Source organism: Lepidochelys kempii, chromosome 6 (assembly GCF_965140285.1).
Source record: "Lepidochelys kempii isolate rLepKem1 chromosome 6, rLepKem1.hap1, whole genome shotgun sequence".
In the NCBI taxonomy this organism is placed as follows: domain Eukaryota; kingdom Metazoa; phylum Chordata; order Testudines; family Cheloniidae; genus Lepidochelys; species Lepidochelys kempii.
In genome coordinates, this window is record NC_136385.1 from 32,158,729 (window position 1) to 32,174,713 (window position 15,985).

Consider the following 15,985-nt stretch of genomic DNA (forward strand, 5'->3'; position numbering starts at 1 on the left):
TTTTCATTATACAATACTTTTTTTTAAAGTTAATGCTGACTTTGCATCCCTAGCAATTTTTATCAACTTGTATTTAATGTTATGTTTATCTTGGGTGTGTGAGCTTTTAGTTTCAAATCACTTTAATCACTAGCTGCATGTGGAGCACAGTCATTTTTGGAGGAATTCACTGTTTCATTGTCGACAAACAACTCCTCCTGCCTCCCACCACATGTGACATGATATAGTAAATTGATAATGACTAAGATGTGGGGATAAATATGACTTCATACATCTGTACTCTGATATAAATCATTGTATGGAAAATTTGGTTTGTTTCCTAATGTAAAAGTGCTTGTTCAGTTATACAGTATTATAAGGTGTTTTGAGATTCATCATTTGCTGCAAGGTATGCCTTTTGAGGAGAGTTTATAATGATTCGAACAGGCCATCTCTTCTATTGATGTCCTGTGTTTTCTTCGGTCAATTAACTGTCACCGTGCCTCTGTTTCCCCATCTTTAAAATGGGGGATAATAAATATCTACCTCCAAGGAGAGCTGAAAGATTTAACCAGTTAGTGTTTGTAAAGTACTTTGGGCACTTTGGGATCCCTGGGAGACAAAGCTATTATATAAGCTGCAAGTTACTGGCCCAGATCCCTCTGCATCAGGATTTGCCCACTTCTGCAGAAAAGGCAGCAGGGCTCACCCTCAAATCTGGCACTTCCCTGCGAGGTCAGACCATCCATAAGGAGGCCCTGTGCCTCTGCTTCAGCCCTGGCCACTACCATGGCCTTCCTTTGGCTGCAGCAGCTCCCAAGACTCTGAGGGGAGAGGGTGGCTCAGCAGAAAAAATAATAAAGGCTGAATCTTGATTGCCTAATCTATATGGGGTTGGAGGAAGAAGGATGTGCATCCCTCCCCATCTTGCCATCTCCTCCCCAGCTTCTACAGTCTTCACATACTTCCCCATATGGAACTTGGTCTGCCTGGAGAGAATTCCACAGAGTCCATAAGTTGGGAGCCCATTATTAGTAGCTCAGTAATTGTGGATGCTGTGCTGGAGGCTGGCATATTTTGATGTCCCACATGACCCTCCCTGATGGGAGCTGCTGTATCCCCTCCCCCATTTCACTAAAGAATAGCAGGGAAAATTCAGCTTTTAAATTAAAAATAAAATCATATTTGAATTTACAGCAGGTTGTAGATTCCCCTCAAAATGATTGTTTAATGTTGCCACTTATACTAATCAAAGGAGTTGCTGTCACTATTTTTGAAAATGCTTATTCTGAGAGTTTATGCCTGATATTATTTTGAACAAATTAAAGCAGAATGGTTTGAAAGGATATTGAGAATACAATAGTCTTCTACCATTCTGAATGCAGATTCTACATCATCCCCTCAGGTTGTCTCATATTTATCTTTGCCCTGTGGGGAAAAATTTATCATAATACTATGTGATCCATCATGATGGTGTAACATTTGCATCTTCACCTGATGATTTTTATTCAATGCCTGGCAATGTTGTATTACATCATGGCCCAATATTATGTTCTGTACGCAGTGTAAAGACAAAAGGCCAGATCCTCAGCTGGTGTAAATCTTCAGCTGGGTCTATTGACTTCAATACAGTGACCTTGATTTATACCAGCTGATGATTTGGTCCATAATGTCAACTTGTCACAACTCTTTATCAGAATGTCACAATACCTTAAATAAGTGCAGGGCTCTTTTTTATCCTAAAGACCCCTGGAGAATGAGTGTCTCATTCATGAATTTTGGTGTAGATGAGAACACTGCTATCAAAATCAGTAAAATCCCATGTTTTATACTGAAAATGCCTTACTTTTAAATTGATGACATAGTTCACAACAAATGTGCAGGAGTAAATGAAACCATTAGATTTTGTCTTTAGAAGTAATCAGCAGCATGTATTATATATTGTTCGCCTGACTATGATAAATTATTACCAATATACACAAGCGGGAAACTGTTACAACATATAGCCTTGAGCAAAAATTGACAGTGTTGAGAAAACTAGGATTCTTCATTTTCAAATACAGATCATATGGTGTATCCTAAAAACATAGGAAAAATCAGGTCAGAGATGAAAACCACAATAGAGAGCTATTTATTTCAGCTGTTATGCACCACATCAGGCACTACAGAGAACATTTCAGTGCTTAAGCTGCAGTCAGTTGTATAAAAATTAACTGAATTTGAAATGGTAACGGTAAGAGTTATTTTAAAAAATAATTTGAATTAGTGGAAATGTATTGTTATATATATTTCCCTTAAACTGTCACCGAAGACAACTACTGCACTTCAAATCATTAAAGACAACTTCTATTTGGTGCTCTGGTGCTGGAGTTGTCCGGATTTGGGTTTCCTTTTTGTTCTAACACATCCCTATGCTTAGTGATGTTTATTTCAATGTATTTTTTAAAATATTGTAATGGAACCTTGAGCACTTTGGGGTTGGGGAACAACTGATAATTTTGTCATTATTCACATTTCCCCTTAGGATTGCTTTTGCACTTCTAGCAATTACCGATCAATCCTGCAGGGTGCTGTGTGCCTTCAACTCCTATTGAAGTCCGTGGAAATTTAGGGTTCTCAGTCCTTCACAGGAGGTGTTTGGCAATTTGCAGGATTGAACCTTAAGTATGGGAAAGTACTATAGCTTCCTTTGCAGTTGATGCAACAGCATTAGTGTGCCTATACAGAAGCTGTACTCTAGCTGATCTCACTAAATTGAATGACTGAATAATGTAGGTTCTACCTATGAGTCTACAGGAAGCTAACATTAACATTCTGTGATGTTTTCCAATGCCTAACCCAAACGTTCCAATAAAATTCTTTTAAAACTACATTAATGTTTACATTGGGGAGCTAGTTTAAAAATAAATTAAAATTATTAAAAACAAAGACTTAATTATTTGTTTTCTTAGTTGTACTAAATGTTTATTTAAAGTGTTAGAAATTGTATCTTTGGTTTGCTGTATATTCCATGAAAAATATATTTTTAGATGTAAAGGGCAGTTAAAACTATGATAAAGCTTTCATCAGTGAATCCTATGTCAGGATAGAAGAAAAAATACCTAAAATCCAGTCTAAAAATGAGGAAACCTTCAGTAAATTGAACTTCAAATTGTTCATGCCTTTTTAATGGCAGCTGGTCCATTTAATTTATGGAGAACACAGTTAGTTAGTTATTTAATGTTTTATGGAAGCTTTTAAACTATTCAAACTTATTCAACTGTTGCTTTCATCTGTTCACCTAAAATATAATTAGAAACTGTTTTTTTTTTATTGTCCACATGCATCGGGGACCCTGTCCATTTGTGATCATTGAAGAATGCACTGCGTATTTTTCTATGTAAGTGTTAGAGGGATTTGTCCCAGTATTCTTCCAGGCCAAAATGCCAATCAAGCAGTTACGTTTTGCCTGCTTAAAACTCACCCTGAAGTTTCAGCAGGACATAGTTCTTCATAACTCGCACCTAAAGCACTGTTGAGGCCTTCTACCCTAATAGTAGGTTTCAGAGTAGCAGCCGTGTTAGTCTGTATTCGCAAAAAGAAAAGGAGGACTTGTGGCACCTTAGTGAGCTGTAGCTCACGAAAGCTTATGCTCAAATAAATTGGTTAGTCTCTAAGGTGCCACAAGTCCTCCTGTTCTTTTTGCCCTAATAGTAGTTGCTGTTCACTGGTGAATTAAGTGATTCCTGTACATGCTCTGTAAATACATTTTCAGATCCTGCAAGATTAACAGTTCTCTATGCATGTAGGGTATTGTGCTGTGTAGGCACCAGTTCAAAACAAGGAAACACTGTGCATAACGCTATCTTGTTACACGCATGAGCCTGCTTTAGTAAAATAAGAGTTGTAACGAAAACACAAACTCATCAAAGTCACAAAAATCAAATCTAAGTCTGACAGTTTAGACTCATTTCATGTTGCTTACTGAAGGGTAAAATGCTCATTCATGAATTTATGTGTAAAGTGCTGTGACTTTAAGAATGTAGTGGACTTGCAGTCCCCACATCTTCCTCTAGAGCTCTATGAATACTCCTTAGGGTGCTGCACTGCCCTTTGAAAGTAATGCTGTATTATCAGATCTCCACTACAGTGCTCACATGTGCAGGTGAACCTCTTAACTGTGGAGGGACATGCACCCACACAGTGAAGAGGAGGAGCTTTCCATGTTGTATGATATGTACAATCTAAGTCTTAGGCTCAGTGGTTCAAATTAGGGGCTACATTTTCTCTTTAAGACAATGTGCTTGTAATATTGTTGGGAGGGAAAAGGGTGTAGCGATCTTCCTAGAGACTTTGGGCCTGTGACTGGGTGCAGGACGTGGGGGCAGCTCTGCTTGCTGATGCATATGGGGCAGGACCATGGCCTTGCCCTTCTCTCCACCCCCTTTCAGGAGGCTAACACCAATTTCTGTGCTACTCTGGAGCAGTGTTTGCGTCTTCTCTGTGAACAAGAGCTAGGCTTTGTCTGGCCCCTGTGCAGGAGTGCAAGGTGAGAAAAGGAGCTCTTTGTGTTCTCTCCTCCATTCTTGCAACTAGACAAAACCTATTGCTGAAGATGCAGTGTTAGCTTTGCATTTCTTTGGTTTTGTTTTAGTTTTTGTGACTCCCCTAGCATTGCTGAAAACACGAGGTTGCTTGTGTCTTTAAAAAAGATGGACTTACACGCTAGATTGTAGTGTATCATATCAATAGGTATTTCACATTTTATGAATAAATCAAAATGATAAGAAACTTTATAATGTGTAAATCCTAAAAAGGCTCTATTTTGTGTGGCATAGGATGTTCATAGCTACAGTATCTGTAAAACTCAGTCTTTGATTTCACAGATCACTATGGAACCGTTCATGATGATGTCTCTTGTCAAAATGCAGATATCACTGCTGGAGAGACAGTCCAGATACTGAACACCCTCAAGACATTTTTGTTGAAAATGTTAGTTCATATGAACTAACCTTACCATTTCAAAACCCTGCCCTTAAATTCTTAAAATGTTAAAAGTCACTTAAACACATTGTAGATTAAAGATCTGTGGAATTTCAAGTTGAAACTGAAAGTTGTTCTTTAGTTCTAAAAACAATTTGCTTGTCGTTTGAATCAATGCATGCCAGGTTCCAGTCTGGAGTTATTTTTTATGAGTTAGAGAGAAACCCCTGAATATAGAAGTTTATACTAACAGTAATGCAGTAGATGCACACTTATCCGTGGAGGCACACCAGTGCACTAGTGTAATCTTTTATATGTGCATATGTGAGACACTGGGATGGTTCTTACCAGTATTTATGCTTTTTATATATTCATCCTTCTTCTGTTTTTCATTTTCACTTAATTCAAGACCTATAAATCTTATTGCTAAATAATAGCAGGGTTGCACCATAATATTTGGTATTAAAATGAGCTCCCTTTTTGTGGAAGCCTTTTGAGTTTACCCTTTAAAGAAATTTAGATTTAATATTTTTGTTTTTGTTTGTTTTGTTTTCTTCCTGGTAATTATGTTTGCACTTTGCTGATGTCTAGTTGTGCATTATTACAATGGAAGGTGACAATTTGATTGTCTTCAGTTGGAGAAACAAGTAATTTTATATTCACCAAGCTGTCAGGTAACACTACCTCACAGTACTAAGAGCTCCTGGCAATGTGGTTTGGCACCTGTATTCAACTGCTTTGATGCTTGCATAACCTTTACTGAATCAGAAATACTTTGCCTGCTAGAAATGTTTTTTAGTCTTGTACTGTAAGGTTTTCATTAAGAAGATAATCTGTTACTGAACTGCAGAAACATTGTTTCATGGTATACGGAGGTAATAATTAGGTGATTTAGTGCAAACTGACTGATGAGCCTGAAATTGAGACTTCATTTCATTATCTGAAAAGAAGATGAATTACAGAAATGCTGTATTTAGCTTAAAAATGAGCATCAAAAATATCGGGGGGGGGGAATCAGATTGTAGATAATGTGTATCACTCAATTCTGTGTTGAGTGGCACTGAGTCATGGAACATCAACTTTTGTTTTTGCAACCCTGTGACTAAGTTTTCACTTTACTATATTTTGTGGTGTCCTAGGCAACTACTGAAAATTGATCTGTAGGAGGAAAATATATAAAGACATTGTATTTATACCAATATAACATGTATCCTGTATGTTACCAATATAGCATATACCCTGTAAAGTATCAGAAGGATTTAATTAACAACCTGTTAGGATCTTCTGCATTACAGATTAAAGTATTGAGTTGCAGATTTCACGTTATTAAAACAAGAACTTTATTAACTTTATTAGGGTAAAAAGCTATTTCTGTTTTTTATGTGAATTGTTGACTCAAAGTCTAAATATGTTGAAATAAATTCCTGTAAGTATTTTTAGGCATTTTTATCAAAACCATTTATGCAATCTTTTAGCTAAACAATTAAGCATTCTTTTCCATAAAAACCTGTGACTTTATGCTTATTTATAGCAACCATTGTTTTTTAATCTTATTCTTAATGGGATACTTTTTATTTACACTGTAAGTTCTATTACTTGCTGCCTAAAGAAACAAATTCTAACAAGTTATGATGGATAAGTTCCTGGTACACTCACTATTGTTCACAAGTTGGAAAGTCGTTGGTAAAGATTGCTTGAAGTCAGATTTTTTTTTTTTTGCAACAGTAGGAAATTGGATATCCAGAGACACATGTCACAGTCATAGGACTTTAAAGTCCTCAGTCACCACAGAGAAGCTAATACTAACCAATTAAACAGAGGTGGTTACGTGATGTAACATTATCAGGAGAAACAATTCATGAGTCAAAGCATTCCAGGGCATATGAGCTCCAGTCCAAAGAACAGTCTTAAGCTGTATAAATAAAGTGACAGCAATATTGTCAGCTAAAAATAAACTGTAGAAAATATTAACTTTTGTGACTTGAGAAGAACACCTCTCGGGTACTAAGTCATTATCCTGTATTCCACTGCCCTTCACTGCATTCTGTGTGAGTGTGGCTGCATATTCTCAGTGAAAAATATTGATACTGAATAAAGAAAAAGGAACATCTCACCTGTCAAAAATAGCTTGCATAGGATTTTCATCATAAAGTCTGCAGGGGTTGTATGGTGTTTTTTGTTTAGTTCATTTTAATGGTTTTGACAGTCCGATAAAGAGACAGAATCATTTTTTAACTCTAATATTTTACGAAGAATCGTAGGTTTAGAAGGGTCCACAGGGGTCATCTAGTCTAACCCCCAGGGAATGTACATGACTGCACTGTCAGTATAATTATCCACAATGACAAAAGGTGAATGGCAGTCTTTTTAAGAAAATACTTTTGCATCATTCAATAAACTGTGCAGATATTATATTATACATTTGAGAGAATGAATTAGAGCTGGGACCAGATCTTATTGCTTCTGAGCTTTGGGAAAGTGGATATGGAATCAAATGTTGTGATTCAGGCTATTTCTAGTAACAAGAGTAATTTGTCTGGTTTGTAAATAGAAAGGTGGGTATACCTGAACGTGTGTATTGTGGAGGCTGCACTTATATGACTTAGCTTGATGTTTATCTTAGCTGGAGTCTTGGGCACTGCAATTAATGTTCACTGCCATTCCTTGAATCTATTCCTTTTTCCCTCTCTTATTCCCAATGCAGTTCCTGGAATGATCTTTCTCATGAATCAGCTTAACACTGATAATCTTCAGGGTGCTTTACAAACATTATCTAGCTGATCCTCATGACCCCCCATGAGGTAAGGATTGGGAAAACTGAGAGACTGATTAATTGATTTGCCCAAGGCCACACTGGACTTCAATGGCAGAGCTGGGGTAGAATTCAGGAGTTACTAGCTTTCAGTCCTATGCACAGCCCACACTCTCTTCTCATTCTCAAAATGCTGATGTGTCATCAGTCTAACTCCATGTAGGTTTTGTATGTAGGGACACGTAGGAGTGTGGGGCTTCAGGAGTAGTGAATATTTTAGTAACTGCTCATTCCTGTTTCTAATGCTCTTTGCAATCAGATGTGGGACTTTATAATTTTAGGAAATAACTGTTTATTCTTACATGACAGACGGATTACAACATTAGATAAACAATGAATTATGTTGCTGAGTTATGTCTTCATAACTTTGTTTTACGGGAGCAGAGCTGCAAAATGATTGGGCTATTGGCACAGCATTTTCATTTTTCTTTAAATTAAGTCATATTTGAATGCGCCCATAACTTGAAATTGGGATCCTTCCACAGCAAAGGCAAATAGTGATAATTTCCCTGTGTGTTTACAATATTCTGAGCCAGTACCTCAGCTGGAATAATCGTTGCAACTCCAGTAACTTCAGTGGAGCTCTGTCAGTTTACCCCAGTTTAGCATCAGACCTATAGTTGGTATTGGTGGGATTACACAGATGTAAGGAGTGGTCAGTTGGTAAGGCATGATTCATGGATGCAGGCCTTGAGTTTAGGAGGAGGCCTAAGGACTCAAGATTGGACTCTCAAGTTCCATGTAGGGCTTACCGCCATAGAGTGCTGGAGTCTGCCATGAGGAGGGGGAACAGGAGGGCAAACAACCAGGCGGCGGCACAATCACTTGCTTACGGTTGTGGGTGTGGATCTGTAGCAGAGGGCCCTTTGGGTAAGATTTGACAAAGATGGGAGAAACTTCCATTTCTGCTGCCCTGGTTCTGTGTGGGGAGAGAGAGAGAGAGAGACAGGATTTCATCTCCAGGCTTATCTGAGTAGCATCTATCTTGAACACTAAGTTCTTGTGAAAAGTTAGAAGGAAAAATGCTTCTTTTCATTTAAAGGTTTTTTTTTTTTTGAGGACTTCTGAAAAATGTTTCTTTTATAATTCATTTGGGTCTTGATTCATGAAAGCACTTAAGCATGTGCTTAACCGTAAGTAAGTGAGCCGTCCAGTTTGAAGTCAGTTGGACTACTTGGATGCTTAAAGTTAAACGTGTGGTTAAGTGCTTTGATAAACTGGGGCTTTGGGGGAGGAAATAAGGATGGTCACCTTTAAGGAGAGGAGGCACGGCATTGTCAAAACCCTGCCTCTATACTTTTGGGATTATAGATTTAGCTTTATGAAGGCTTTGATAGGGAGGGGCAAAACAGTCTTTAGATTCCGTTGCAATCTATGGTCAGCCACAAGTGTCCCTTGTCATATAGCTCATTGTTATACGATAGTTTAGGTATTCTTAAATTGTGACTAGGTGCTTACATTATTGTTGTCTGCGAGTTAATGCTGTGTAATTTGGGTTTAAATATCTCCTGGCTAGGACCCCAGATTGATCCCTGATTTCCACCGGAGCATTTCATCAGTTGGTCCTTCTGTGAGTAATGGATGGACGGTTTTAGACATTACATGTCTTTGGTGTTAGGCATGCCACCTAGTTATTCAAAGGAAGCAGCTTTAAATCATTTGAAGAACTTCAGGCCATAGAAAAGCCTTAGATGAAAAGTTTCTATAATCTTTTGTAGTTTTGGGAAAGGGTGACAAGTATTACCTTTAGGAAAAAGGAAATCTGTGATGTTTTTATAGAATGACTGTCTGCCAGGCTCCATTAGAGGACAGGCACATCCTTCTAAAGGTAAAAATTAAGGCGTATACATTTTGACATTAAATATGGGAGCGGCGCAGACCCACGCTTGGGATTTTGGCTTTACAACATGGAAACCAAGGCTAGTTGAAATTGGGGTCCCAATTTACGAACCCTTCCCATTTCCACAACTTCACTGAGGTTTGGCTAAATGGTTCCATTTTTGTCCATCTCATTTTGAAAGTGAGATGTGTCTTGTTTTGGTTTTGTAAAACCCGAACCTGTTTGTTTAACCCAAATTAGGAAAGCTGAATAGGGGAATGGACTTCAGATAAATGATTCTGGATTCATACCCATCTGTCTCAAATCCCATAGGTATATTGTTTGCCTTGCTGATAGTTGTGCTAACCAGTCAATTTAACCAGTGTGAGAATGTATTTTTTTCTCTCTGATTATAATGTGTGCTGTGTAGTCGATACACTGATATCATGTGAGTGTAATTTCCTCTTATTTTATCTCCACTGCACAATATTATAAATAAACAGTTAAAAAAAATAAAGAAGAAAAGCACCAAACAAATCTGTTGCATCTTGTTTAAGATTGTACCACTGTAGACACTTGTTCTAGTAAAGTAGAATTGGACCCACTTGATTGCATTTAAATTTTTCATGCTTCAGCAGTTTGACTAGGAGCACAGTAAAGAAAAACCCCACGAGCGAGGATAGTTTAGAATAATAGAACTTGATTTTGTGTATTATAGCGGCACCATTTGCGCTGCTTTAGTTAGGGTTGTGTCAGCACTTCCATTATAAACCCCTGTTTTCAGGGGTTATAACGAAGGAGACTTTTTTTTTAACAGAAATTTAAAAAAATCATTTGACTGATTTTAATTTATAACAGAGCAAAAATAAAATAAGGTAAAATGGAAATTAGCAACATTGAGGCACCTTTTATATGTCTAATTTATTTTTATTACTGAAATTGTAGGACTATGGTAAGTTAGTTTTGAATATTTTAAGTTTAAAATTGAAAAATTATTAATATTTAAAAATGAGCTACCCATGATATTTTTCAAAAAATTATTTTAGCATTACAACCTGTTTTGTGGATCGATGGGACAAAAACTAAGGATTAATCTGATGGGCTATTTCAGTGGGAGTATTTGATCATACTCCTTGGAAATTATGGGTTAAATTCAGCCATTGGTTAGAGCCTGATCTCACAGTTTTCCATGTGCAGAACTCCTACTGAGGTAAACAGGAGATTCTCATGGATAGGGCTGGCAGGAATTGGCCCTTACACCAGAGTATTCCCATTTAATATAGTACAGAAAAAGGTAACTGAAACTTGCAGGGAGGGGTTGATAGCTATAGGTATGTAGGACAGTATCTGTGTTAGTATATTTTAGAGATGGCACATTCTCACCCTTTTTATAAATAATTAACTTAAATTAACTATAATAATATATTTGTGTGGGTGTATATATGTAAAATATGAGAGAAATATATATATATTTATATAATTCATATTTTATATATAATTATATATATATATATATAATATATATATAACAGAAAAAAAAAGATTTTTCTACTGTACTATATTACAAGTAGGTAGCTTTACTGAATGGTCACTTGAGGAATTACCAAAAGCCTATTTATGAAACAGAGGTGAAGCCTTTCTAGACTAATTATATTCAGCATGTAATTTCTAAACTTCACTCTGAATTTTGATTTTCAATTAACATTCCCAATTTGAAGATAATTTTCTATTTAATGTAATTGCAGGAAATAATTTATTGGCTGATTAAGGCTAGGGGCCCAGCCTTCCTTAAGAAAACACTCCCTAACAAACCAGCCTTTAAAGCCAACTCATAGCTTTGGACAGATTTAGCCTATTTTCACAGCTGCACAGTTGTGTTTAATTAAGATTGTGCACTATTATTCATTGGTGCAATTTGTACTCGAAATTATTCTTAAGAGACATTTTCATTTCTGGTTTTGTGTCATGATTAATTTATACTGAAAAAACAACCATAGCTATTGCTATTGGAGGAAGCCAGTTCAATTTATAACAGGAATGGTGTTTGTTAAGGAGGTGAAGTCAATGCAGTTTGTGAGTTTCACTTTTAAATGCAAATTGTGACTTTCACTTTTAAATGCACAGTTTATAAATTGTATAAAACCATAGTAAATGTATTATGTTGTCATGTGAATGAGTAAATTAATATGATGATTGTAATCAGAAATATAGAAATAATCTCTCAATATATCTTAATCTTTTGATTATCTTAGGTCATAGTAAGTATGAACCAGAGCCTCTTCAAATACCTGTAACAATAATAGTTTCTGAACTTTCCGCCTGTTATGTGCACCATAAATATGTATTCTTTACTGGAGTATGAGTGTTATATTCACTCAATACTACTCATTGACAACTTTAGTACTCTTAAAGGAAATGCAAATTTTTATCCCCGCCCCTACCACTAGTATCAAGTTGAGGCAGGATTATCATTATTTATAGAATGGTTATTCTAAATAGGTATCAGCACTTTAATATGTATCAAAGCACTTCAAAAGCTTGTAATACTTTTATTTAGAACTGTGCATAATTAGATTAGCTGTTCCTATATTAATTTTTTTCACTGTAGAATACTAAATCTGAGCCCCCTCATTAATTGTGAGAAATTTAGCATTAGCTGTTAAATCCTATGTGAAACATGGGCTGCTACATAAAAACTACTGTTTAAATTGGAATTAACTTAATTATTTTTCTTCCCACTTGATATTTCCTTCACTGTAATATTCATGAAAGCATGTGACACATTTGTAAATTTAACTGTTAGTCTCAGATTTCCAGACCCTTTAATCAGTATTTATTTGTCTGTAGAAACAGTACTAGCGAGTTAATGATTTGCTAATTTGAAAAATGCTCATGTGGTTTCCTATGTTAACTGATTTGTGCATTTTTAAAGAAATGGTATGAAATCAATTATTGCTAAAGAGCAATTAAGGTGGAGATCTTATTCCTTAGTTCCAAAGCAATTTCAGTATTACAGATATTGTAAAATTACTAAAAACTGTAAAAAAATCTAATATATTTTAGATGTCTGCTTTGACAGTTGTGGTTATTTTCACTAGACATTTTTAAAAAGTGTTTAAAAAATTTGAATTGGAATAATTTATATTTTAATTTAAGTAACATAAACTGTGACACAGCTGTGTTTGCATATAGAATGGCATTAAGAAGCTATTATTAGGAAATGACCTTTTAAATAAATATACTTATTTATTACAACTTGACACTAGAATTTAACAGAATTCTTTCAAATGCTTTGTATCTTGTATTCAATGTCTAATAAAGATGGAAATATAATTATTTCAGGCACTTAAGTCAAACTGCAGAAGATTGCTTCAAATTAATCATACATTATCAGTCATTCGTTCAATAAGCCACTTACAGTTTTATAGCACTCTTCAAGTGAATATCTCAGAACCCTTTCCAAAAGGTAAAACTGGATGCAATTTAAAACCGGTTTAGAGACGGTAAAGCTTTAAACAAACAAATCATAGTCTTTCTTTGGAACAGCTTGGCTAATGACTTAGAAAGTCTCATCTGTGAGGAAAACAAATTCCACATGTAAGGGACAAAGTAAGCAAAGGATCCAATCATGCAAACCCTCATTCATAGGAGTACTCCTTATTTACGCAAGTAATCCCATTGAAGTCAACTGAAGGCAGTAGGACTGTTCATGGGAGTAAAAGTTTAGCGGACTGGGCCCAGAGACACAATTAACAGAATATACATGTCCAGAAAAGTCATCATTCTCTTAAGTCTGGAGAAAATTATACCATTTTACAAGTCTAAATAAATGGGATGACACAGGATAAGTCAATACCATGTTTCATTTGGAGCCACTGAAGACCCCTTTATCACATAACTGAAATGCTCTGAGCTTCTGAAGAACCTGTTAAATGGCCAAGGATCTAGATCCTCCCAACCCTTAGTCCTTTGGGTAGTCCTATTGACTACAGTGGGATTACCTAAATGAGAAAGGACTACTCGTATATAAGGGTCTGCCTCCAATTTTCATGTTTTGATCTGTAGCTTCATCTATGTACTCAATAGTAAAATCTTATGTCCTACCCTCTTTTGTTGTTCTACAGAAGAATGTCTTCCAAGCAGGCCACCTCTCCATTTGCCTGTGCAGCTGATGGAGAGGAAGCAATGACCCAGGATTTAGCATCACGAGACAAGGAAGAGGGCAACAATGATCATCATGTGGCCTCCCATCTGCCCCTACACACCCTAATGCACAACAAACCTCACTCGGAGGAGCTACCAACTCTGGTCACCACCATCCAACAAGACGCCGACTGGGACAGTGTTATCTCAGCCCAGCATAGAATGGTAAGTTTTCCATTTATATGCAGCTTTTTGAATTTCGTATCTCAGAAGATTCCTCATCTCTCATTTTGAAGGGTCTATTCTATGCGACCCTTCATAGATTTCTAATTAGTAAGATGCCAGGCTTATTAATCGATCAACATCAATATGGAATAATTATAAATTATAATTGTACAATCCTGTTAGGTATACAGGTCTATATGAGTGAGATCATATGATGATTTCACCTTGAGGAGGGAAATGCATCTATTTATCATGTTTCCAGTCATCCCCTGATTTATGTCATAACCTCTTTAGCTCATATATTTGTGCATTAATTTCAGTAAGAAGAGTGTAGCTCATAACTGTCCGTCATCTAATTGGGCTGCAGGAGATGTTGAAGGCAGAAAGAAACTTTAATACGTTTCTAAAGAAGGGCCTTCCCTTGTCTACAGTGCATATTCAACTTCAAATAATAAATGTAATATTAATTTTCTCTCTGAAACCGAGCAAAGCGAGAACATTCATAGTCTGGCACTGGAACACAGAGGCTAACATCTGGGCTGATACCACAACTCAGTATGTTTATTGGAAATGGTAGCCTTCTGTGAAGGGCAAATAGTTTAAGAGATTAACTGCATATCAAGCCTTTCGTGTTCTAGAACACCAGTTCAAATACAAACAAGGTTAGCAGTGACTGAAAGTTATCACTGCCTGATATTTGTTCAGTGGTTTATATGAGATGAGTTTGGAGTGGTCTATCCCATTGGACAGACATCTATGTGACAAAAACACCATTATGATGAAACTAACTGGGAGTCTCAACAGAGCTGCCAAAAACTGAATGCGCATGGAGATTCAATGAACTTCTTACCTGTATATTTGCCTGTGCTGAGCAGAATCAAGGTGTGTGGATGGATATTTGCTTCTGACTGCATCTGTTCTGTGGATGGAGAACTCTCGTTTTTAAACCAGCACCTTTCACAAGCAGTAAATTCATACAAATAAGCTAAAGTGAAATGCCTGCCTTTTCTTTGCTCTTGTGAGTTTGTCAGATCTATAAAATCAGATATTTTCATTAAGAATTATTTTTTTCATTAAGTTTGAAAACTAAATAGTACCATCACCATAATACATTTAAAAACGCATCAATAATAATACATTTATTTCATAGGTTAGAAACATAATGATAGTGATTTATCCTATACAGATGTTGGGAGACTTAAACCATTCATATATTTGATCCTGGGAATGAAGGCACTAAATATATGCTAAGTATTTCTGTAGTAACACTTATAATAACACTTATTAAATTAATTGGGATGACTCAGAGTATATAAATAGAGCAGGAAATGCTGTCTAATCAATAAGTCACAAATTGAGTCTGTGCATAACTCATTGCAAGATCAGAGTTTAAAAAGTCTCCAAGAGTCTGATGCTTCAGTTGCTAAACAGACAAAAGTCCCCTTGATTTCAATTGAAATTATGAGTGATATTTTCTGTTGTTTGTAAAGATAGACTAGAATGGTCCTGGAGCACATATAGCTATACATAATTATCCAGGTAATGGCTGTTATAGAAAAATCCTAGATATTGGAATACAGCCTCATTTTAATTGCATATGTGCTCAAGACATTCAATAAATAACATATCACAGTAATTCTCAGTTTGTTCCATTTTATAGATAGGGAAACTGAGACACAGCTAGGTTGACCAGGTATGTTGAAGAAAAAATGAGTATGGAGTTGTCTATCCCATTGGACAGACATCCATGTGACAAAAACACCATTATGATTGAAACTAACTGGGAGTCTCAACAGAGCTGCCAAAAACTGAATGCGCATGGGGATTCAATGAACTTCTTACCTGTATATTTGCCTGTGCTGAGCAGAATCATTCCTGGAAGCTGTGAATGGGTGACGGGGATGGATCACTTGATGATGACCTGTTCTGTTCATTCCCTCTGGGGCACCTGGCATTGGCCACTGTCGGAAAACAGGATGCTGGGCTAGATGGTGTAACCCGGTATGGCCATTCTTATGGTCTTATGAGCCATTCCCGCCCATTCC

The 15,985-nt window shown here is 36.4% G+C and overlaps 1 protein-coding gene across 32 annotated transcripts in view; it reads left to right on the forward strand.

Annotated features, from left to right (window-relative positions):
• SOX6 (SRY-box transcription factor 6) overlaps positions 1 to 15,985 on the forward strand; it is a 445,473-nt gene that overhangs the window by 155,167 nt on the left and 274,321 nt on the right. For 25 of the 32 annotated variants that reach the window (XM_073347430.2, XM_073347409.2, XM_073347410.2 and 22 more), the window contains one exon: positions 13,697 to 13,940. In XM_073347430.2, the coding sequence (XP_073203531.2) occupies positions 13,697 to 13,940 (244 nt within the window). Of the gene's footprint in view, positions 1 to 7,645; positions 7,743 to 9,228; positions 9,324 to 9,532; positions 9,582 to 13,696; positions 13,941 to 15,985 lie in introns of those variants that run through there. The other 7 variants (XM_073347420.2, XM_073347422.2, XM_073347421.2 and 4 more) reach the window with 5 other exon arrangements.